The sequence below is a fragment of the Caloenas nicobarica genome, chromosome 2 (genome assembly GCF_036013445.1).
Source record: "Caloenas nicobarica isolate bCalNic1 chromosome 2, bCalNic1.hap1, whole genome shotgun sequence".
Lineage (NCBI taxonomy): Eukaryota > Metazoa > Chordata > Aves > Columbiformes > Columbidae > Caloenas > Caloenas nicobarica.
Window position 1 is genome coordinate 22,125,974 of NC_088246.1, and position 22,793 is coordinate 22,148,766.

Below are 22,793 nucleotides of genomic sequence, written 5' to 3' on the forward strand. Positions count from 1 at the left end.
GAGAAAAGGCAGGACATTCTCTCTAAAATACCACCCTCATATAAATGAAGGTTAAGCAAATTGAGAAAGTAGATCTCCACATCTTGTCTACATGAAGAGGGATTTTATAAATCCTATTATATGGCATCTAAGCCCAAATACAGAATCTATGTGGAAACTGAACAAATTGACAAATTGCAGTCCCCCAAATCTCTGCTTTCTGCAGCCAAATCCTGAAGTTGCCTAGGCCCAATAAAAAGCTGGCTTTTGGCACTAAATATCCCTCATATCTGTTTCTGAGTACGTGTCCACACACCCTGATATGGAAAAGATGGGCAGCCCAGCACCTATTTCATACCTCTATATAAGTACTGTCTCTAAATTAGATACTCTTGTCATCTGTCTCATCTGAGGAGCATTCTTGGAGTGGGTCTGTCAGCTAGGATATGGTATGAAATACAGCAGCAGCCACAGCTTTCATTTAGAAATCTAGCTGCAAGAGAAGAATTTGGAATCAAAATCTGAGAGGAAACAAAACCTTTGAGAAACAAAAGCATCATACTAAGTTGCACAAACCAACTTTCTTGTAAATTCCCTTTTCACAGATAGAAGATCAAGTTAGGCGGAAATGCAGATCATAAGTAGTATTTCTTAGAAAAAGTTTTTTCACTAAGCTGTTATTACTAGTAGAATCAAGTTGTTATGACAAATAGCAAATAACGAGACACAGAACATTTACTTCTTCACTTGCAGGTTTCAATCACGGACAGTCACTCTCAGCTACCTGGTTAGAGCAATATTTGGGAACCAATCCCAACCATATGTTAGTTACAGAGAGCAGTACTGGCATCCAGGGGGATGCTCAGGAGACGTCTGGAAGGTCCCTCAGAGAGTCATACTCATCATTATCAGACAGCAGCCACTGCTGTCTTGGCCCAAGTTACACAACCCTCTGCTGATGCTCGTGTGCACTAGTAGCCCTGTATAGTCCCAGGAAACTCCTGGTTCAGCTCTCACACATGAAAAAAGGACTACTCATCTGAAAAGTTTGTCAGTCCTTGGAAAGCTTCACAAACTAACTCCTCATTAGGTACCTTTCCTGTCTTTGGCCTATTGTTTTCTGGTAACCATTATTCCCTCCAAACCTATAGATCTTATAGAACCAATTCAGACAACCTCAGACAGAAGGGTCCTTTATTGCACATGTTACAATGGTGGATTAATCTTTTTGAGCTGCTCAGTGTTGTTAGGATCTCACCAGAAATACCTTATCCACCATCACATCGTACTGTCAAAAGGACCTACATACTGTAGAGCAGGATCTAGAAGGGAAAGCGAAAAGGATGAGAAGTCTAGAAGATGTAGCCGGTGTTACTATCCAAAAATATGGAGAGATGTGACTAGACCTATCAAATATAGAAAAATCTGCCCCAGAAACTGCTAGAGCAGTACAGCACATAAGTAGCGTTAAATTACAACATTTTCATTAGACATTTATTAGGGTAAACTTCCAAATATCGGGGATGAAGAAGCAATGGGACACACTGCTTCACAGGATGGTAAAGACAAATATCTACTGGCATTTGAGAACACGCTAGATAAGGAAAAGTGGATGCTTATTTATGTATAGAAGTTTAAGGACCCCAGCCCTCCTTCCTGTTATTTTCACTTCTATGATAAATTGTTCTGTTTAAGAAGACACACAAACTTTTACTTAATACCAGTCTTTTAATGCCCATTTAGTGAACCAAAGTAGAATAAAAACTTACATGTATTTCACACACACACAAAATATTTTAATTTAAACACAATTAAAATCTGTCAAAATATTAAAATATCAAAAAATATCAAATTAAATAAGGGCCTTCTCTAGACTAAGAGCTTTGAGTCATTTGTTTGTTTACATTTGGCATAAAATACACTGTAAAAGTAAAAAAATAAAATTATATGTGAACCAACTGTGTGTTTTTAGGGTTTCTGAACCCCGAGAATATAGAAGTGGAACAGTATGACATACGATGTTATCACTTCAATTATGACAGAAGTCTGGAATGATACTCAAAGGATTAAAACAGACCTGGACAGACCTGTTTTCTGTTAGAAACAGAAAATACTTTCTAATGGTAAGTTTCATTAGGCTTTGAAAAAATGGCCTAAAATGTATGAAATCTTCACTGGTATTGGAGATTTCAAGAATAAATTTCATGTCGTTTTTTCAGGTATGTATTAAATATACTTCATCCTGCCTATTCCCTCCTTTTGCAGAATCCTTTGAGATCACTATTCTACTATTTAAATGAAAAAAACCACTTCTATTCACAATACATTAAAACCTCTTATTATAGACGATCTTTCAATGCTTATGTTACAGAATTATAGCAGAAGAAAAACATATTACACTTTCCTTTCTATGGGTCATATACAGAGGAGGAAAACGTGTTAATTCAGATACTAGGGGGAACATGAAGGGTTTCTGTGGGTACCTCAGTGGCATAAGGAAGATGCGGATGCACAGCGCTGGAGCGGGCTGCCTGACCTGGTCCTGCTTCGAGCAGGCACCTGTGCCAGGTGAGCTTGGAGGTCCTGTCCCACCTGCAAAATTCTGCCAGTCTGTGCTGGAGAGCAGGGGTGCCATTGTCAGGATACCTACAGATCTGGATGTACTTTTTGGAGCGTGCTGAGGAGCTTATTCTCACAGTTGCCTGTGGTGAGCATGGTTCTTCGTGTGCCTAAAGGTAATGCTGGACCCATGCAGAGACTGGAAATCCCAAGTGTTCATTTACCGAGCATATACGTATGTTCAACAGTCCTCCTGGGCACTACTGTTTGTGAGCAGATCTCTGGATTGCTTTGCAAGATTGTTCCTGCTAGTACAGAAAGCAAGAAGCATCCTATGCAAAATGAACTAGAATTTCCATGGGAGAAAATTGCTTTGCCTTAAAAATACTTGTATTCCAGCATTTTAATTCCTTTAAAAATCAAACACCAGATCAGCCTGTTTATTAAACTGTTGCCTGCTCATTTTCTTCAATATTGGTCACAAGACAATTTGATTCCTGAGTTCCAAGGTCAGCACCACCACAGTATATGGCATTGTCAAAACTGGCTGTAATTGTTCGCTGATCACGTCTTTTTTTATAGAAGAAATAGAATGTAAGGCCAGTTCCTGTTAGCAGAAGGAAGATCAGTATAACAATCATCCCACCTAAACTATTTGCAGATGAAGCAGCAACTTCATTTTTTGATGCTGTGAAAGACAAAACAGAACAGTTAATACAAATGGCCAGAGACGGCTATCGCATACAACACCTCCCTAAGTAAAACAACTAGGTAAACTGTAAAAGTACTGAACAACCATAACAGCAGTTAAAATTGATGTATGTTCTGGATGGACAATGCAAAATTGGGCTCAATCTCTTCCTCTCAAAAGGAACATTATATTATACCACAGCATACCATTCATACAGGGAAAAAAAAAATCAATAAGACATCCAGTTTGAGAGAAGAGCTCTCTTTTTAAACAGATATTTTTAAGAAATCATCAGTGACCATTAAATGGATATTTAAATGAAACTTTCTGGAAGCAATTTTACTTGTAAATAATAAAAGTCTATAAATTTATTCAAATTCCTGTTTATTGTGCTTGTGAGAAGCCAACCTACCTTTATTGACGGGCGAGTCTTGGGTGGGCTCAGCTTCAGTAACTTTAAAATTAAAAAGATATATATTATACACAATTTGCAAGCAACCATTCAAAGATTAAATAAATACTGCACACATAATTTTTATTTTACATTCCTAACAAATTTTAAGTAATCATAGAATGGTTTGGATTCAAAGGGACCTTAAAGATCACCTTGTTCCAACCCCCCTGCCATGGGCAGGGTCACCTTCCACTAGAACAGGTTGCTCAAGCCTTGTCCACCCTGGCCCTGAACACTTCCAGGGATGGTGCATCCACAGCTTCTCTGGGCAGCCTGTTCCAGGGCCTCACCGCCCTTACAGTAAAGAATTTCTTTCTAGTACCTAATCTAAATCTACCCTCTTTCAGCTTGAAACTATTGCCCCTCAACGTATCACTACACTGCTTGATAAAGGAGTCTCCCCCTCCATCTTTCCTGTAGCCCCCTTGAAGTATTAGAAGGCTGCTATAAGGTCTCTCCAGAGCCTTCTTTTCTCCAGGCTACACACCGCCAGCTCTCTCAGCCTGTCTTCATATGGGAGGTGCTCCAGCCCCTGATCATCTTTGTGGCCCTGCTCTGGACCCAATCTAGTAGGTCTGTGTCTTTCTTATTCTGGGGGCTGAACATACTACATGGAGATGGAAAAATTTATGAAAACATTTTCCCTGACAATTCAGGTTGAATCCATCAGATGTTCTTGTTAAAAATATTTGTAGAAAAACAAACAAACAAACAGACAACTGTCTCACTACTGATTTTCTTTTTTTGGTTGGGGAGACAGATAATCAAAGTTTTTACACTTCCACAGTGTAACAATTCTCACTGAAGAAGTCAATTTTTTACACTTGCCAAAGTGCAAAGCACATTTGTTCTTAAAAGTATTTAGACAACTTCCTTTTCCTCCCCCCACTGCTGGGCGAGTATGATTCAGCCAGTTGCTTGCAGAACTGGCTGGCTGGGCCCTATAGAGCTCATGGCTCACTCCATTGACACCCTGCCAACATACGGAGATCCGCAAGCAGGAGACACAATTGGTTCCACATTTCATCTACTATATTTGTGCAGTGGATCTGTTTGACGATGGCAAATCTGGCATGTTTGAAACTGTCTCCCAGATGATGTGTGCAAACACAGCTGAATCCACGTGTATACGGTAACTCGCGCTAGCTGCATGTGTGCAGATTTACATCCTTCATGCTTTATGCAACACTGCTGTGCATGCGAGAGGGAGTCAGCCCAGCCTGTGACATATTCAGATTTCACATGGCTTGACATCCAAAAAACCACAGGGCGACAAGTAATCATTAAAAATGAAATGTACTATGCTGTTTGGTTGTCTTGGCATGTCTCCCTATGCCTGTGTCAGCAGAGAAATTAATGGGGCCCTACTGCCCACCATCACCTGACACTTTCTTCTTGGCTGACCAGAAAACCCCAACACACTTCACTGGTACCAACCTCACTGGCAGCACCTACCTTCCTTCTGCAGGAGCTCAGCGACTTTCAACTGCTGCCCCTCAGCTATCAGGACAGTGCTTGCCTTTCCCCTCAGCACTAGTTTAGTCATCTGTTTATCATCTACAGCCCTTTGCACTCTAACCATAATGACTACGAGTTTTCTTCACACTTGCACCAGGTGATATGGTCTCTCCTACCTCAAGGCTTTTTTTTTTATGCCAATGCTTTTAAACTGAGATGGGGAAACAGTGACTCAGGTTCTTCTCCAACATTATTTCTCATTGTCCTTAACAGAAGTTACTCTTGGCTTTGATGCAGATCCACATGCATCAGCATCAATACATAAAATGTGCCCATTGCATAAGCAGTTTGGCTTGATGCATATTAAACACTACTTCTAAAATAACCTAGTGCACAGAAATGCAGAACTTACTTTTTGGGATTTTGCAAATAAAATTTTGGTCAACAGAGCAGTAATAGTTCCTCCAGGTTCCACTTGAGACATCCATGTCAACACAGTGCTCTTCAAATACTACTGTAGGCTCTCCTTTCTCCCAGTTGACAAATTCTACTGCACTTCTGTCTGTCCATATCCATTCCCCTAAAATTAAAAGTGTTAACTAATGAGTGAATGAAGTGGAGAATCATTTATAGGCTACTAGGCACGACAGATACAGCGTGTATTAGTTGATTAAATTAGCATTACAGAGGGCTCATTTCTCACTCTTTTAACAGCCAAATCTAAATGTTCACAGACATAGTTAACCTCAGTAGCCTTCAGGACCATGGCTGTCAGAGACATCAAGAAGACATACCCAGGCTGCCCAAGGGCTTTTAGCTGAAGCCTGTGCCCAGGACACACCTGTGCTCGGGAGCCTTAAGAAAAGCAGAACACCTGTGCAAGCCACACTCTACAGTTCCAGGATCCAGATTGCTCAGGAGATTTTCTTTAGGCATGTAACCAACATCAGTGAACAGCTGCTTTATTAGAGCTGGATTAATCAATTATATTTGCAGACTGAATCAGCTGTCTTTAATAATAGTTCTCTGCTCATCTCCTGCTAAGGCCCACCAAATAAGTAGGAATAACTGCTATCTCTGCTCCTTCAGGGTGTACTTCCATGGCAGAGTATCCTGATATAACTTGCAACTGCCTCAATGCCACCTCCTCCATCCCCCTGTTGGCAGCTGCACTTTCCTCCTGTCTCTGCTCACATTGCAAACAGCAATGTGGCAGTGTAGTGTGCAAGGTTACAAACAAATCACTGCTTTCGTACTGTTAGTTTTGAGTTGGAACAGATGAACCTGACCCACCATGCAACAGGGTGCCTGTGCCTGTGCTGGTGGTGAGAGCTGGGACTCAGGCAGCCATGGCCAAGGCCACTCACTGCAGCCCAGTCCAGACTCGTTCTGGAACTATACCCTCAAGGACTGTCATGAATAACAGGCTTCAGAATTACAATGTTATAGGAAACCAAATCAAATTTGCAGTTAAAAAAAAAAAGCTGAAATATTTTTGAATTAAAATAAAACCACTGAAATTTTTATTCAGAAACATTGCTAGGCAGCTCATATGAGCTGCTATCCCCTGTATTGTTTAGAAATAAATTTCAATTTAAGGCTGTGTCAGCTTTTAATTATAAAACAAAATTTTTCTTGAAACGCTAATACTGGCTAAATGTCAAGCAATATGAATTTAAAAAGTGACAGAAATCCTTTTAATCAACCACTGCAGTGTTAAGCTAGAACATTTCATGGACTGAAATATAGTCTAGCTACACTAAAGATAGAAAAAGCATAGACCTCTTGGTGGTATTTTAGCAGAAAAGCTATTAAACATTTAACAGTTGATTGCTCTTTGATTATTTAATATTTAGTATATTAGTATTTAGTGTGTTAGTGTTATTTATTATTCTTTATTTAGTGTTTACTTTCATCTCAGTATGCATTGTGAAATAATTACCATCAATATTTTTGAACAATCCTATCCAAAACTTTCTGAAGTCACTTGCAAGTGGAGACAAATAAAGTAAGAGAAAGCTCATTTCAGCTGAATCTTCTATGGAAACCAGAGAAGCACCTAAAAAATATCAATTAAATATTATATATAATTTCAGCAAGATTTTCCATTAGAAATTAATTATCTCAGTCAACAATTATGACATCTTTTGTGATCAGCCTTTTCATATAGTAGAAAATCTTGATAATAAATTTAAATTACCTGTAGCTTATAAATTATATACATACACACACATCTATGTATTATCTCATGGTTCTGGATTAAAAAAACAAACACACAAACAACCTGTAAAATATCCTAATTTTAAAAATGCACTTACCCATCTGAATGCACGCCATGGAAGCGTCAGGCCAGCTCTCCTCAGAAGTGGTGTGAACATAGTAGCAATGACCACGGAAGGGAATCCAAGATCTACCACGCTTAGGTGCAGGACATTTTCCAGGAAGCTGTGGTGGTTCACTAGGGATTAACTCTAAAGAGAACACACACAGGTTTCAGCGGGGTCTCAAAAGCAAAGGGAAACTGCACTCCCCATCAGCCCTACAAATCTGACACTGATTCCAGTAAAAGGAATATTGCATAGACTTAACTAATGATAAAAGATTGAACTAATCATGGTAAATTAGTAATAAACTGTAGTGTTTGGAGCTGGTTCTCCAATCTGCTAAAGAAGGCTTACACCAGTCCTATTGCAATTGTCTTCAGCAAAGCAATTTTTACTCAAAACTTGCAAAACAGAATGAGGAATGAGTCAGTACACATAAAGGATGTCAACACCACCACCATGAGCCAGTTGCTTGTGTCCAGTCAGTTTGTAGCAAGGTTGATCAGAGTTGCTGTACCTGCACTTGTACATGCATCCAAAACTATGTAAAAGTAGAGTTAGCAGCCTATTGCATCACCTGATTAAAGCCAAAGCAGAGCTTAAATGACTATAGTTTGCTGTAAAGTATGGTGATGAGATCATAAATTTCATACATAATTTAAAATTTGTTTGAAAATTAGGTGCAATATTTGAGCTCTAAAGTATTTCAGTAGAAGTTTCCCTGGATCTTATAGTTTTAATAAATATAAATTAATTGGTTCAGCTGCTACACTGACGGAATTTTCTTATTTCCCAATATTACAAAAGATACTTTTAAATGTAAAGATATATCATTAATATATTTATAGTTAGGCTAAAGTTAATCAATCTTGTGGTTTCTTACAAATAAGGGTGTAGAAAAGATGTATTATTGTGGCACGAAATGTTGCAGTTGTCTTTATGATGTGCATGTGTTGACCTGCCTGTGAAATGAAATGTCTGAAAACCCATCAAGACAGACTGGATCTGGGAGTTCTTCCTTAATAAAAGCAGTATTTTATCACAAGGCATATACCATCTATCACAATCTTCGCATATGCAGAAAAGCTAAATTCAAATAAAGCCATGAATTTAAATTCCAGACTACCTAATCACATCTCTTGCATTCGCAACTTACCATCAGATTGTTTACAGAGAGATAAAAATGTTTCGTTGCAAGATGCTGTCTTCCAAAAACCATCCAAATCTAAGTAGACACAGGCTGTGTTCTTATTTGGTTCTCCACTGGCCCAGTTATGATATCTGCTCCTCCTTCTATCTGACCATATGTAATGGCCACGAGTCTAAAAGCAAATGACAATAAAGATTATGTCACATACAATTGAAAGAATTTGAAGATTGGACTTGCAGGTGTGTCAAAGTTAGAAGACATCAGAATAACATTTTATCATATAAAATCAGTTCATCCTCTGTCATGAATACATAACAGTATGGCCCAGTCTTCCACTCTCCATAGCAGTAAGAACAGTGGTCCTAAAGATGTTCACTTAGTACGCAACCTGCATTATTCAGTTCACACCATCTGTTGTGCGCAGTAGATGGGCAAAGGGTCTTGCGATAACAAATGTGAACATACAGTTGAAGATTGGGTCAAAGGGGTCCACATATACACAGAGATCAAATAAAGCTCGCAGAGAAACTCTTGTTACCATTCTTCTAACACAGGCTTCTCTATATTTTTAGAAAGCAAAGCAAAAAAGCAGAAGTTCCACTGGAGAGAGGAATACACTATTGATGATGTTTGTCATGGGGCACACACCATGGACCTCTACCACCCATGCTTGACAGGGCTTGTGGTAGGTTTCTAGCTGTTGTAAGGACCGGCTAGTAGATGTAAGTTGAGCATGTATTTTTTCAGCGGATTTCACCACTATTTGCAGACAATGACCAACATTAGTCACAGCCATGGCTCCTGTCATCCTATCCTGCACAGCTGAGGCTCTTCTTCCTGTGATCTTTGGAGGCCGCTCCCATGCAGTTCTTTGTGCCAGTTCCTTTCCTGTTCTTTTTCCTTTGAAGTCCTTGGCTGTGTTTCATCCCAGATTCCTGTCTAATCCTGGTTTCCCAGTGCCTGCTCTTGCCGAAGTGCAGCTCCAGTTCATCTCATCTCAGCACCTGTACCCTCTCTCAGTCCCATGTCCCACCAAGCTCCAGCTCTACCTCTCTTCTCTTGTTTTTCTCACAACTCCATTTCCACAAATATCCAGCTGCATCCTCTTTTTTCGTGTTCTTTCTACACGCCTCTAATAGGTGTTTCCCCTGTCAGACCTTTCCGCTCTTCGCTGACCGAGCCTATTTTTCACACGGCACTGGTTTCAGCTCCAAAAACCAGCCTAAGGTGTCCCCATCACCACAGGCCTGTTCCTGCCTCTATGCTGCCCATTGCCATTTCCCCTATTGCCCAGCACAAGCTCTTGTAGTGCTAGTCTGTAAATTAAAACAAGGCTTAAAATAACCTCACGAAGAAAGAACAGTTTTAACCCAAGTTGTTTCTGTGGTGTGCTCCACAATGTGTCCAGAAACCGCAGCGCGCCCCCACATCAACCTGTGGTAGACCTTGGCAAAGGAAGTGGAAACTCCATAGCCACTTTTACTGCTGAAGCCACTGTCCATTGCAGCTACAACATTGGTGGCCTTCGAAATGTGGCTGTGGCAACTGTTACTTGCATCATGGCCAAACATTCAGATGTGTGAAACCCCTGACGTGGAGGAAAGCCGGGTACCTCAGCAAGATTTTGATGCCTGCCACACATTCACAGACCTGACGACAGCGCTCACGTGGGAGCAAATAGCAACTATGACAGTGGATCCTGTCAACCTCTGAGCAAAAAATATAGCTGATATAGGGTAGCAGCAGGATTGTCAAAAGCATTCGATGGACTCACTGTGTTGCTGTTAAGACCAATCCATACAGGCTCCCCATGCTTTAATATTTGTAACCACAGGTAAGATTCAACATAAGGATCCAAAATGCTGGCCAGTTCTGCAAACTGGTCTCTGCAGTTCTTCTGTGCCTCTTCCCAGCTCATTTTGTAATTGATGACTGCATAGCGGTCATCACCATAACTGTTAAAGCCAAACATTGGAACTATTGGTTGGGTGTTTTGCAGTTTGGGGTCTGTAACAAAGAAACAAAAATACAAAAAGTCAAATGTTGTATATTGGCTAGACATGTAACACTGAGAGAAGATCTAGTGTACTAGAGTAGCCAAGTAATTAAGAGAGGCTGGAATATAAATTTTGTCCCAACTATCACTACTTTGATGAAAGCCAGTTTTTCATGTTCTGTGATAAAATTTTCTAATTTTTGTCAGAATGACCTTTAAGCATAAATAACTCTACCACCTCTAGGAACACACTCTGCAAGCTCTAGCCCTTCCCAAAGCATACTGAAACTGTGTAGGGCATTAAAGAGAACAATCCCCCCCACTTTTTCCATCACATTTTAGCATTCGTTGCATTTCTGACAAGGAACAGGCTACGGTAAGCACATCATGAGCAAGCAGAGGGATATAACAGCTCATGGTGACATTGCCTGAGTGAAAACTGTAAAGGAAATCAAGCAGGGCAGCTTTTCAAAATAAAGAAGTTGCAAAGCTTTTAAGTATAACAGTAGAATTTCTGGTTTGAATAATTTACCCATATAAAGACAAAGTACTCTTCTCTCTCTTTCCCACCTGATCGCCAAAAATAGTAAAATACACGATGAACCACTGATTTTTTTTTTTTAATTTACTGGTCTAGTTCTTAAAATAAGAAAGGTTAAGAGTTTGTATCCAAAATACAAAATGTGTCATCATTTTTTATAAAATGGCTTGTAGTGCATGTGATACCGTCAGATTATTTTCAGTTAAAATAGGGTTGAATACAGGAAAGTTACTTTTAACACCAGTTTGACATAAACAAAATAAATCAACTGTACTAGAAAGTGGTGAAAACTCACCAGAATTTTTCTGGCATATGTAGCTTTTACTTGTTTTACATTCTTCTTCTTTCCATTTTCCGGCCTGTTCAATAGGGTTCTTCATCATGAAGACACAGTCATCCTACAGGGAAAATGAGATTAACAAGGGAAAGATGTGGATAGATAGGAAACGTTCCTACTCCTTCTGGGTACACAGACTCACGTACCACACACAGGCACACACAGATTAATAATATGAAGGTAGGTCATATGTGTGAACTCATACAAGCAATGATCAGGAGCAGTAATATGACAATAAGCATTTACAACTCAGCCCTAAGAAAGTTTGCACTTGGATGACAGAGGGAGTTGCACAGCACAGAGGCAGGAGCAAGTGTCTGGGAGTACCTGTATGTATACATACAATCTCTGTGCATACGTGTGTGTGTGCATGTGTGTGCAGGTAGACATGTGTGTACTGGGTCTGGGCCACAGGACATTTCAGCTCTGTTGCCATTTTCCTGGAGGTAATGGGGAAACTCTCCTCAGCACTGAAGCTTGCCTGGAGAGCTCCAATCTTCTTCCTACCCCAGCTAGGCACTAGGAACCAAAGTTGTCACCAGGGTGCAGTAATGCAGAGATAGCAATAAGAAAAAACCTTTTGTGGGAGACAGCTCCCAAGTCTTTCCACTGCAATTTGGGTTCTTTACCTTCCTCCTTTTCCTCCCACAGCATGAGAAGCTGCTGCTTGGCTTTCTGCAGCAGGAGGCAGCAGCTCTCCCTACCTCATATCAGCATAACCTCATGCTACTGCCAAATCCCCTCAAGGGCATTAGCCCAGGTCTTGGCTGCAAGTGAAGGAAGGTGTATGTGGAGCAGCTTGTGTAGGGCAATGGGCTCAGCCTCCTACAGAAAGCACACGCATGTGTGAGATGGGAAAGTCCTGGACATCCCAAAACCCAGCTCTAGCCTGGATGGCAGCAGATGTTGGACCTCACAGAAATTTTTACGTTTTAGCTGAACTCAAAGCAGCTCTGTTATGAAAAAGAGAGGAACCTGGTACAGCTAGGACAGAAGTACAGAAAAAGTACTAGTCAGCAGTATTCCATATTAGCCATTTTACAGTTGTTGAATAACACTCAGTTTTGTCTTGCAATTAAACACAAAGTGGTGTAGCAGTGCTGAAAGTTTCAAAGCATGCAGAAGAGATCTTTCAGAAGGCAGAATAGAGAGAGAAGACAAAAATGAGAAAGGAAGACCCAGTCTCCTTCTTTCGATGATTTTGTTCAATTCATTTATCTTAATAAGGTCAGTTCCAAGCAATGTAAATACATGCAGTTATCTGAGTATTTTCATCAAGTCTAAATAACATTCGCTGTATCCCAAAATTACACAGTTACTGCTATTCTTCTGATCAGTCATGGTAAAGTGAGGGAAATTACTCACTTGTCAGAGTTTCGCATAATGCTTCCAAACCTTTGTCTGGATTCATATAGAATCATGTCAGAACACAAATGTTGAAAAAAATGTGTGAAGGTAGACCTCCCACATGATTACTCTGCTTTTAAAAGCAACAAGATTACTAAAAATCTTCGTAAATGAAACTTTACAGGTAATACAGTTGTAGCTACATACATTTCATTCATCTATCAAAGTTAAAATGTTTAAGTGATAAACAGAAATTAATGTTTACCTTACTGTAATAACTGCGGGAACCTTTTGCCCAATTTGTGTAGTAAACTGGGCTTCCATCTGTCCATAAGTATGTGTGCTCCGAGTTTATGTCATTCAGTCCAATCCAAGCATCAGTTGCAGCATTTTTTAAGAGGGACATGAGGAAAGCTGAATTCAAACAAACAAACAAACAAACAAATTGTACAAGGAGGGAAACTGAATGCACCTTTCCCCAATAGTGCAGACTCTAGAGTGCTTGGAACCAAGATAATGAGTTTTCATTTCCTCTTTTTTAATAGGGTTGTAATCTTATGGTAAAAATAAAAAGAATGGATAGTTATCTGATGTTAAAGTCAGAAAAAGTATTTACGAACTCAAGGTGGGCACATTTTTCTACATAAAATTGTTTTCAGCATCTTCTAAGGAATATGTGTTTGCTCTCTTCTGTGTTGTTGAACACTTGAGGAAGCAAGGAAAATGTCTTAATGGGATGACAGGAATTAACATGAGTACTCTACACCTTGGCAATGTGTCTACAGAGTGCACACTGCCTTTTTTTCTTTGTTAACTTCTTTATTAACCAGACTTAATAGCTTGGTTTCTAAACAGGTATAACACAAATAAACTACCAAGTATGCATGTACTGAGACACCAGTTTGTTGGAAGGTCAGATGCTGTTTCCCTCGACTTCTGCCTAGGCTGACTTTCCACTAACAGACTGCCCTTCCTCTGCTGTAGAGAAAAATATAAACCACAAGCACTGATGGAGTGAATTAGGAGATGGCCCATGTGCAGCCTGCAGATGACCTGAAGTTTTGCATTTCCTGAGCAAGCATGTCTTCTCAATTTAAAAAAAAAGAAAAAAAAGTGTAACATCCTGAGCGGCAAAACCAGGAGGCTGAGGTCCAGCAGTTTAAGGGGATAAGAGGATCAAGAGGAATTTGGTACTCCAGTATTGGGGTGTGCTGAGGATGTGTTCCCCACCGACACCCACAGCATTTTGCTCAGCAGCCAGGTGCACAGTGATTTGTTTTGGATATTACTCCCTTTGTGTGCTATTTTTACTTGTATACCTACAAAAATTAAAATAGGGACATTTTATTATATGATGGGCCCCTAATACAAAATCTTAGTATTTTAACAGTATTAATTCCTTTGTAGGTCCTGTATTAGACCCAAAGCTATGATTTTAAAAGATAATCAACACACTAAAAACCTATGCAAGCATCGTTCCAGAGGTGCAATTTCTCATTTAACATAACTTGATATTAATATGGCATAAATAATATCATATATTGCAGAAGATATAACATCTGTTTAAATCTGTTTATCAGGAATTACTTGACATCTCATCCAGTGTCAAAACATTGGTACTTTATACCTTGCATTTCCTTTTTTGATATAGTAGCCAGGTTTCCTTCAAAATCAATGCAGTTGTTCCGTGCAGCATGCCATGTCATTGTATCATTTTCATTAAGACCAAATAGTTTGAAACACTGAAAAACAGAAGTATGCCAAATTGGTAAGTGGATAGTGTTTTATTTTCCAGTGAAAACATCTCTGTAACAAAAAAGATAAACTGGATATTTTAAAGGAAAGGGGAGATTAGCTGATTTAACAGTCCTCTATAGCTTGTCTTTAGGTCTTAATGAATTTATATTAGAAAATTAGTATAAATCTCAATATTTTAGCATACACTTAGAAGAAGAAATATGTCAGTCTAATGATTTCAGTAGAAATTACATTAAATCTTCTGAGCACACGTCTGAGGTGTGACTTTGTGGGAGGAATGCCTAAGACCTCAGAAAACAAAGGTAGACAGGTTATTGAAGCAAAACAGCTTCTGTTGCCCTGTTTGTCATACCAGGTTTGGTTTTCAAAGGATAATCCCAGAAAAAGAATGATTCTGGCATTACAAAGAAAACCATGAATTTACCATTTCTTGTAATACGATCCATGATGTAATATGATCTATGATCTACCAAGATGTCATTAGACAGCTTTGTCAGAGTCTAGCAACTTAAGTGTGGTAACTGAAGCATGCAACTGAAAAGTTAATTAGGCAATTTGGAGGAAAAGTTGGGCAAAAGGGAGGTAGCTCTGTAATGGTCAGCAGTGGACTTGGAGAGGAGTCAAGGAAGGAGCCTGTGGAAGCTCCTCTTCCAGGAGGTAAGGAAGAGAGAGACATTATAGCTTGAGAGAGCACCATGAAAGGGAACCACCTCTGATTTTGTGACTCTTTTCCTCAGGTCTAAGAGAGGAAAGAAAAGAGAAGATAGCAGCCAGTGTATCTCAGTCAAAGAAGCTCTGCCAAACTGAAGTTGTATTTTGGCTTAGCCAAAAGGAAGAGAGACAAAGCCAGACAAGCCAATATAATAAAGGATCAGCTTCATTGCTAGGTGTATTCTCAACAGGGTGTGTTCTTGTTTAATAGCTTTTATAGCTCTGTTGATGACAATCTATGGGTTTTAAATACTTGCACTCTCTTAACCTGAACTTTTGTCTTTTGAGAAGGATAAGAGTGATCTTACATAATAAAGTGTAGTGAAGCTTATTACTAGATTATTTTGAAACCTTAACAGGTGTTTGGTTGTAGAAAAAACCTGATAAATTTTCTCAAAGGAAGGTGCCTTTGTGGCTTAAGAGCCAGTGCATAGTAGGCAGGGGACAGAGAAGTGTCCAGGAAACCTGTGACAGCCAGATAAGCTCAGCACAGTAAACAAGAACATACAACAGCTCCACACAAGGAAAGTTGCTCAGCCATCTTTGGCAGCAAAAATACAAGATGAAGCTTTCTTCTTGTATGGTTCATGACCTCCCTCATAACTGCTATGATCCCAATAGAGGCTATAATTTCTATTTCAGGAATCGTATTTTTAGAGTCTTTGACTATATACAATCAGAACGTATTTTGTGATAACTGAAAACTGCTACAACTGAAAAACTGAATCAAAGATATTTTTAAATTCTGCTATTTTAAAAATGCAATATACTGGAATTTCATACTGCACCTTGTTATCAAAGAGGAGCCAGTCTTCTGGACACCCACCCTGTGGTGGTGGTGAAGTAGGAGCAACAGTTGGACGAATGGTATTGTTAAGTCTTTCACAGATGAATAATTCTACACTGCCACAGTTGAGATCATTCCATGTACCTGAAAGCAAATTAGAATAAAAGAAAGACAAAACGCAACTAAGACTGGGGTAAAAATTGTCCTTTCCTAAAGCAAACATATCACAGCAAGTAGAACTGATTGCAGTATTTGTATTTTGCTCCCCCAGAAATAATGAGTAAATTTTATATATGTTCCTGAGAACTTGGTCCTTGTTATGTTACTACCTGAGCTTCTCATATTCTTATAGTCCTCTGGGTTTCTTTTCTCCCTAAAGGAGTGTGATGTAAGAATATAACATTAACATCATCATCCCCATTTTGCAGATCAGGAATGAATAAGAAAATGGCATTTATTTCCTTAGGTGCAGACAGTTACAAGGTAATTATCTAGAGCAGAACTAACCATCCCCTATATTTAATGGAGAGATTGTCATTATAATTCAGTGAAGGACATAATTCATCTTATCTTAGAAAAAGATCTCCAAAACAGGACATAAAATTTACTCCCCAAAAGTGTTCACATCTATTGACCTCTAACAGAGCCTAGGAAGATTACCTTAGCTATGGATTTGAGACTAGAAATGTTTAGAAGTCAAAGAGATCAACTGCTCCAAAGAAGACTAAGTGCTTGGCTAGTGTAAGCACAATTACTTCAAATTCTCTGTATTAAAGGGTATTTGTAGCTATTTTAATTAAAATAGTGTATAGTATTGTTTCATAATAATCAAAGCCACACCCAAGCCATAGACTTTTAGGAACTGCGCAAATGATAATAGGCAGCCGATGTCCTCGAGAAGTAGTCATAAAATGGACAGAGGTTAGAGGAAAAACAATACTGACTTTATCTGCAAATGGTCTGATGCTTAAATTATTTGTTCATGTTGAAATTTTCTGGCAAAGCTAGGAATCAAATTGCAGATGTAATCCAATGTATTAGCTATGTTGAGTTGAATTTTTTAAAAGTGCATAAACGAAAGATCACAACATGATTTATTTTCCTATGCTTTTTAAACACTCTGTCAAACACCAGCCTGCTCATAATAAGTTACCCAGCCTCACACATACAGACCTCCCAAGCCTACACCACCACGCAGACCGAATGTTGTCACAGCACCCACCTGTTCGGGCATACATGACCACACAATTTTCATCATTATTCGCAAAATTGGGTTCATTTGGAGCCCAGGCAACATAGTTCACCGGAGTCCCATCCATCCATCTGAAAGAAGCCATTTAGGGGCAATAATAAGTCTTAGTTGAATTAGTTAATATTTCTTCATAAAGGACATATTAGAGTTTTGTACTTTAAGTTTCCTATATCCTAGCTTACAGACATATATTGTTCTCTGGTAAAAGAAAAACATGACCTTCCACTTGGAATTAGTGAAAAATATCTTTATGTCAACTGCCTACTCTGTTGGCCTGGACCAAGTCTGAACTAATCACCTCAGCTGGTAGTCCCAGATCTCTGAGCTCTGCTAGCCTACTGGAAACACCCCAGTGCAGCATCGGACCTGGCTTTCCCTGGAGCACAGAAACACAATCCTGAGCTTTGTTTAGTAATTTTTGGGGTCCAAAAGCAATAATGTAAGATCTTGTAGGGTAAGAGAGAGCCCTGAACCACATACTAGGGACCACTGGGAATCATCTTGTTAAACAAGGCAAATCTTTAATAACATACAGCTATCGCTTTCTGTCATGTAACAATAATTTCATAAGTTGTTAATTCACAAATTTATTCTCAAAAAGTAGACAAGAAAAAAGTGAAAAAGCCTCAGTTTACTGGAAGGAGAGTTAAGTGGAGAATCTGCCAAGACTGAGAGCCTTCACACAACATCAGCTCCGGAGCAATTCAGTGTTTTCCAGTTTTGGAGACCAAGCAACTGTATGTGTGTGTTTGCAAGAATACTGCAAATAAGGAATTCAACAGAACGTCTCGTTGCTCCCACTTGCAAATCTTCCTCAGCCAAACAGGAAAAAGGAATACACAACAAACTGGGAGGAATGATACAAAGACAAATAGTGGCACCATCGTCCAACAGGGAGGAGACTGAAACTAGTGAGAGAGCAAGGGAGAACTGGACAAACGACAGTGTTTTCTGAGCCGTGGATGTGATGTAGAAGGCAGAAGTTCCAGGAGAGGAGACTACCCAGTGTCTCTGGCTTGTGGACAAGAAACAGATCCTCAGAGAACAGAAGAACGGCTGAAATGAAGTGGCTGAGACTCATTTAACCAAGCTTCAAATTCCAGGAGAAGAGACAAAAATCGTGCCACAGGAGAAATGTGTCTGGAACTCATATAAGGCTCTGTGGGAGGGTTTAGGATATTCCCAGGGCACTTCACTCCTGAATACATTTGTAGAAGAGTAAAGACTCCATGTAGCCTGAAGCCGCCCTGCCCTGGCCTCTGACAGTACAACCATCTGGAAATTACCTTCCAGACGAGGGTTCTCCTGTAGTGATATTTCACCTCTAAAAACCACCGAGATGCCTCACTGCAGGTTTGGAGGGTTCTTTTTCTTTGATAATTTGAGTATTTGATAATGTCTGCAAGTGCCATCTGAAACATCCTAGAGACCTCCAACTATTTTTATCTTTCATCTAGCAAGGAAAAGGGGATGACTGCACCGAGTGTGAGTGAACATCTCAGCCTCACGACAAAAAAGCAAAGCATAGAATGAAAAGAAAGGGAAATGAACAGTGAAAACAGCACAAGATGAATGCTCCCCTGAGGATCAGGATCATATTTTAAAACTTTATGTCAAGCCATGGCTCTAGACAGGTTTTATCAGTCGTTGAACTTCAACAGTTTCCTACAGCCAGCCATGCCAAATATTCACATTATGAGTCTGACAAACTTAATCTTTTTTTACTTACCGGAATGTCTTATCAAGGCTCACACTTAAGCCAATATAAAAGTTATTCCCCCAGTCTTTATAGAAAGTCTAAAACACAAAAAATAAGAATTTTAATGAGATGCAAGAAAACAGATTTCAAATTAAATTAACAAGCTCTTAAAAACCACTCCAGTTTCAGTTGTACAATTTCATAGTATGCAATGTGCAGCGGGTTGTTGGGGATATGTGTCTGAACTTAAAAATGTAAAATTTTCCTCCAATTTCCAGTATTTAATTTAGAGGAAGGGAAAAAAAAAAAAAAGCAGAATGGGATGAAAAAGAAATTGAGAACAGGTATGTTAAGAAGATAAGAATGGCCTCTTAAGCAAGCTATAAAACAAAGTAATATTTTTAATAATTTTAAGAAAGCGTAGTAAGAATTTGCCAAAAGGTCACAAGTGTTCTTCCAAAAAAGCTGACGATTTGTCTACATGTAGCAATTTATTAAAATAATGATTATGGTAGAGTTTCTGACTAGCTAAGCCCATGAAATGTGACACTGTGGGTCTTTTTTATGATGGGGATCACTTTCTAATACTTCACAAGCCAGCTGAAAAAGGTGCCTCAGTGTTGGAGAGAACGGTGCATTTTTGAAGTAAAACATGTTTCTTACATATTTCCAAAGAAAATTTTTTTCACTTTCACTTTCAATGACAGCAAGATCACCACCATTCTTCTTGCAAAAGTTCCTGGCTTTTTCCACAGGCATGCGTTCCTGGCTGAAGTAGTATTCCTTGTGATTATATATTATCCAGTCATCCTCACTAACAATATATTGATCATCTGCAAGGTAAAACATTAAGCAGTCTGTAATAGAAATTACCATCATTGTGTGTTAATTTATTTGTTATTGGAGGTACAAGACTTACGGAATGTGGAAGTAGGCTCTGGTTTCAGTGGTGCTCCTGCAACGTAAATAAATATCTGAGTATATTGCATTTCTCAGACGTCTCAATTTCCTGTATTTGTACAGTTGTTAGCATTTAAATTCCAAGTAACAAAGTTCATCTTAAGGGTTACTCAGTATGGTTATTTTTTGTCACAGAATTTCTCAGGATATATTAAAAAAAAGGTGTTACACTCAGCAAAATACCATGTTACAGCTGATCACAAGTTAAGCTTACAGAAGCTGTGCCCAACTGTTAGCTGCTCTATTTCACTTCCTCGATATGCTGCGTATAGATCACAAACTCACATGTGTAGCTCATTGATCAATTCATAGTTTACAACTGGTTTTATTTAAATTAAAATGTATTAAGCATTTCATTATGCTTGATGGTGCAGCTGGCTCTACTACAAACAGATAGTGTGATCTGACCTGGAAAGGATGTTCTTATCTGCTTCTAAAAGTTGCTTAAGGAAGAAAGTTATCTTACCTTTTTTAATTTGGCAAACATACTCCTGCATATGGTCACAAAATAAATCATTCCAGTTCATACTATTGTAGCCATTAAACACGCCACATTTTTCATTTCCGTCATAATTGTTTGGTTCTCCACTTGCCCATTTTTCAAAATTTACCTATCATGGAAACACAACGTGGAAACAAACATTTTACTTTTAAAATGAAATAATTGTCTTATATTATCCCATTAAAGAAGAATGTACTACATTTGATTTCATGGTCCGTCTTGTGCTTTGATCCCAGACCTTGTAAGGAGAAGGACATGACCCTTGAATTTCATAAACGTTTCATCTGTGTATCTATAAGCCATGTTAGTAAGCCAAGAAGTTGTTGCCCTTTACTCTAGAAGGAATTATCTAAGTACCATCCTCTGGCCTCTGGGTTGGTTATCCTGCTCTGATGTTTCAACCTGAGACAATCCATCAGTGCTGCCGTACAGATGGGGGCCTTGCAGACCTTGATCTACTTAAGACAGCAAGCGCAGCCTAGCTTGTGTAGACATAGAAAATTATTTCTAACAGTAAATGACAAAAGGGAATATAGAGATTAGTACAATCAGATTTTTTTAGATCAAGAGAGATATTCCTTCACCTTTGGTGTTATTTCATTACTCTACATGTCATGCTGTTATCTACAACATTGAACTACCCAAAAATAAAAACTAATTCCTAGACTGGAATCAGGTAGTAAAGACCTAAGGTCACTTGTGGCTTGTATAGAGTTGTGAGACCTGTCTGCTGAGATATACATGGAAAATTAGAAAAAAAACCTGGAACAATAAATTATTTACTCACTGGTGAGCCATCACTCCATGCAAATCCACTGTCAGAATCCAAGGCACTTAAACCCATCCAGTAAGAATGGAAAAGATAGTCTCTCTTTCTGAATGATTACAAATACAGATAATCAGACACAGTGTGAAATAGAGAAGGAGAATATATATCATTCTGTTATTCTCAGTGTTTTGATACTTCATGTATCATTTGAGACAGTCATGTAAAGTAATCATTCGACTATCACGTTGCGAAAAACACACACATCTGGCAGGAAGCAGCGAAACACAGAGCTTCATGGGAAAGATCACTGGTGTCATGAGTCCACCAATACTGAGTTAAATGAAAATACATTCTCAGGTCTTGGTTCTACCAAGGAGCTTGGGGATCCAAATTCAGACCTGTCTGTACTTAATTTAAGCATTTATATTAGAACATCAATAGATCAGGCTTTCCTTAGTCTCCCAATTTTCCCTTTAACTAAGGAAAGAAAGTAGCACAAACTATTCTTTTAATCAAGAGTATTTCATCTGGTGATTAACTACAAATGAGCTCAAAAGATCAGTTTTATCTCTTCAAACTAAATTCAGCTGAAACCAGTATTAATGATCCTTCTTTCATGTTTGTGTATGTTCGGGCTACTTCAATGCATAGCACCTCCTTGTACTCATTTCCTTCTGCCATTTTGCAAGGATATTAACCATCTTTGCAACATATAAAATGACCACTAGAAACCCGTTGTGTCTTTCAGAAAGGTAATTTTTTAAATGTTTGGGGTTTTTTTCCCCTATATTTAAGCAATGGACTGCGTAGATACTTACAAGCTAGCTATTAGGTCTTGTTCTTCTTCACTGTGGATACATGCCAGATCTCCTCCAATGGCTCTACAAAAATCTCTTGCACCAAACCATGTTTGCATTTTCTCCCTTCCTCCCTGAAAAATCTATAAAAAGTGGAAAATTAAATACCGTGCTGGGTATTACACAAATTTAGAAACAGAATTCTGGCCTTCTATCTTTCTTCTGGTCTCCTGGTCTCTAGCTTCATCACTTACTATTTAATTGTGAAACCATAGGTCTGTGGCCATCTATCAAATTTAATTATTCCAACTTTGCTTTTTGTGTCATCTCAGAGTCCCTGTCACTCCAAATTTCAATTCAACCTGCATACAGCACTTGCCAGCACCTCCCTAACACCCACCACAGACCACCTCTCAGGCAGGCAGGGTGAAATCCACCTTACATGCATACACAAAACATATTCTCAATTTGAAATGACAAGCGCTTGCATTCAGAAATGAAACACTTACTTTGAAGCAGGAGCTGCTCTGAGGAATGGACTTCCACCCCTCTGGGCACGATGGGAGAGGGGTCGTTGTTGGAGGAGGAGGGGGGCTCGCTCCCTCCACCAGCTGCTTGCACAGAAACATGTTTGTTTCTTCACAGTTCAAAATATCCCATAATCCAGCTGAAGTTCCTGTTATCATGGCCACGCAGCCTGACTCCCTTCCTTCACAGAGCAT

The 22,793-nt window shown here is 39.1% G+C and overlaps 1 protein-coding gene across 1 annotated transcript in view; it reads right to left on the reverse strand.

Annotated features, from left to right (window-relative positions):
• Positions 1–1,687: 1,687 nt before the first annotated feature.
• LOC135985962 (macrophage mannose receptor 1-like) overlaps positions 1,688–22,793 on the reverse strand; it is a 32,076-nt gene continuing 10,970 nt past the window's right edge. The window contains exons 12-30 of the mRNA XM_065629674.1: positions 22,581–22,780; positions 22,093–22,214; positions 21,293–21,380; positions 20,470–20,614; positions 19,963–19,998; positions 19,707–19,876; positions 19,074–19,141; positions 17,315–17,415; positions 16,094–16,236; positions 14,464–14,578; positions 13,102–13,250; positions 11,448–11,550; positions 10,390–10,622; positions 8,622–8,787; positions 7,460–7,612; positions 7,084–7,200; positions 5,554–5,721; positions 3,642–3,683; positions 1,688–3,226 (exon numbers count right to left, since the gene is read on the reverse strand). Of these exons, the coding sequence (XP_065485746.1) occupies positions 2,982–3,226; positions 3,642–3,683; positions 5,554–5,721; positions 7,084–7,200; positions 7,460–7,612; positions 8,622–8,787; positions 10,390–10,622; positions 11,448–11,550; positions 13,102–13,250; positions 14,464–14,578; positions 16,094–16,236; positions 17,315–17,415; positions 19,074–19,141; positions 19,707–19,876; positions 19,963–19,998; positions 20,470–20,614; positions 21,293–21,380; positions 22,093–22,214; positions 22,581–22,780 (2,564 nt within the window). The 3' untranslated portion in view covers positions 1,688–2,981. The remainder of the gene's footprint in view (positions 3,227–3,641; positions 3,684–5,553; positions 5,722–7,083; positions 7,201–7,459; positions 7,613–8,621; positions 8,788–10,389; positions 10,623–11,447; positions 11,551–13,101; positions 13,251–14,463; positions 14,579–16,093; positions 16,237–17,314; positions 17,416–19,073; positions 19,142–19,706; positions 19,877–19,962; positions 19,999–20,469; positions 20,615–21,292; positions 21,381–22,092; positions 22,215–22,580; positions 22,781–22,793) is intronic.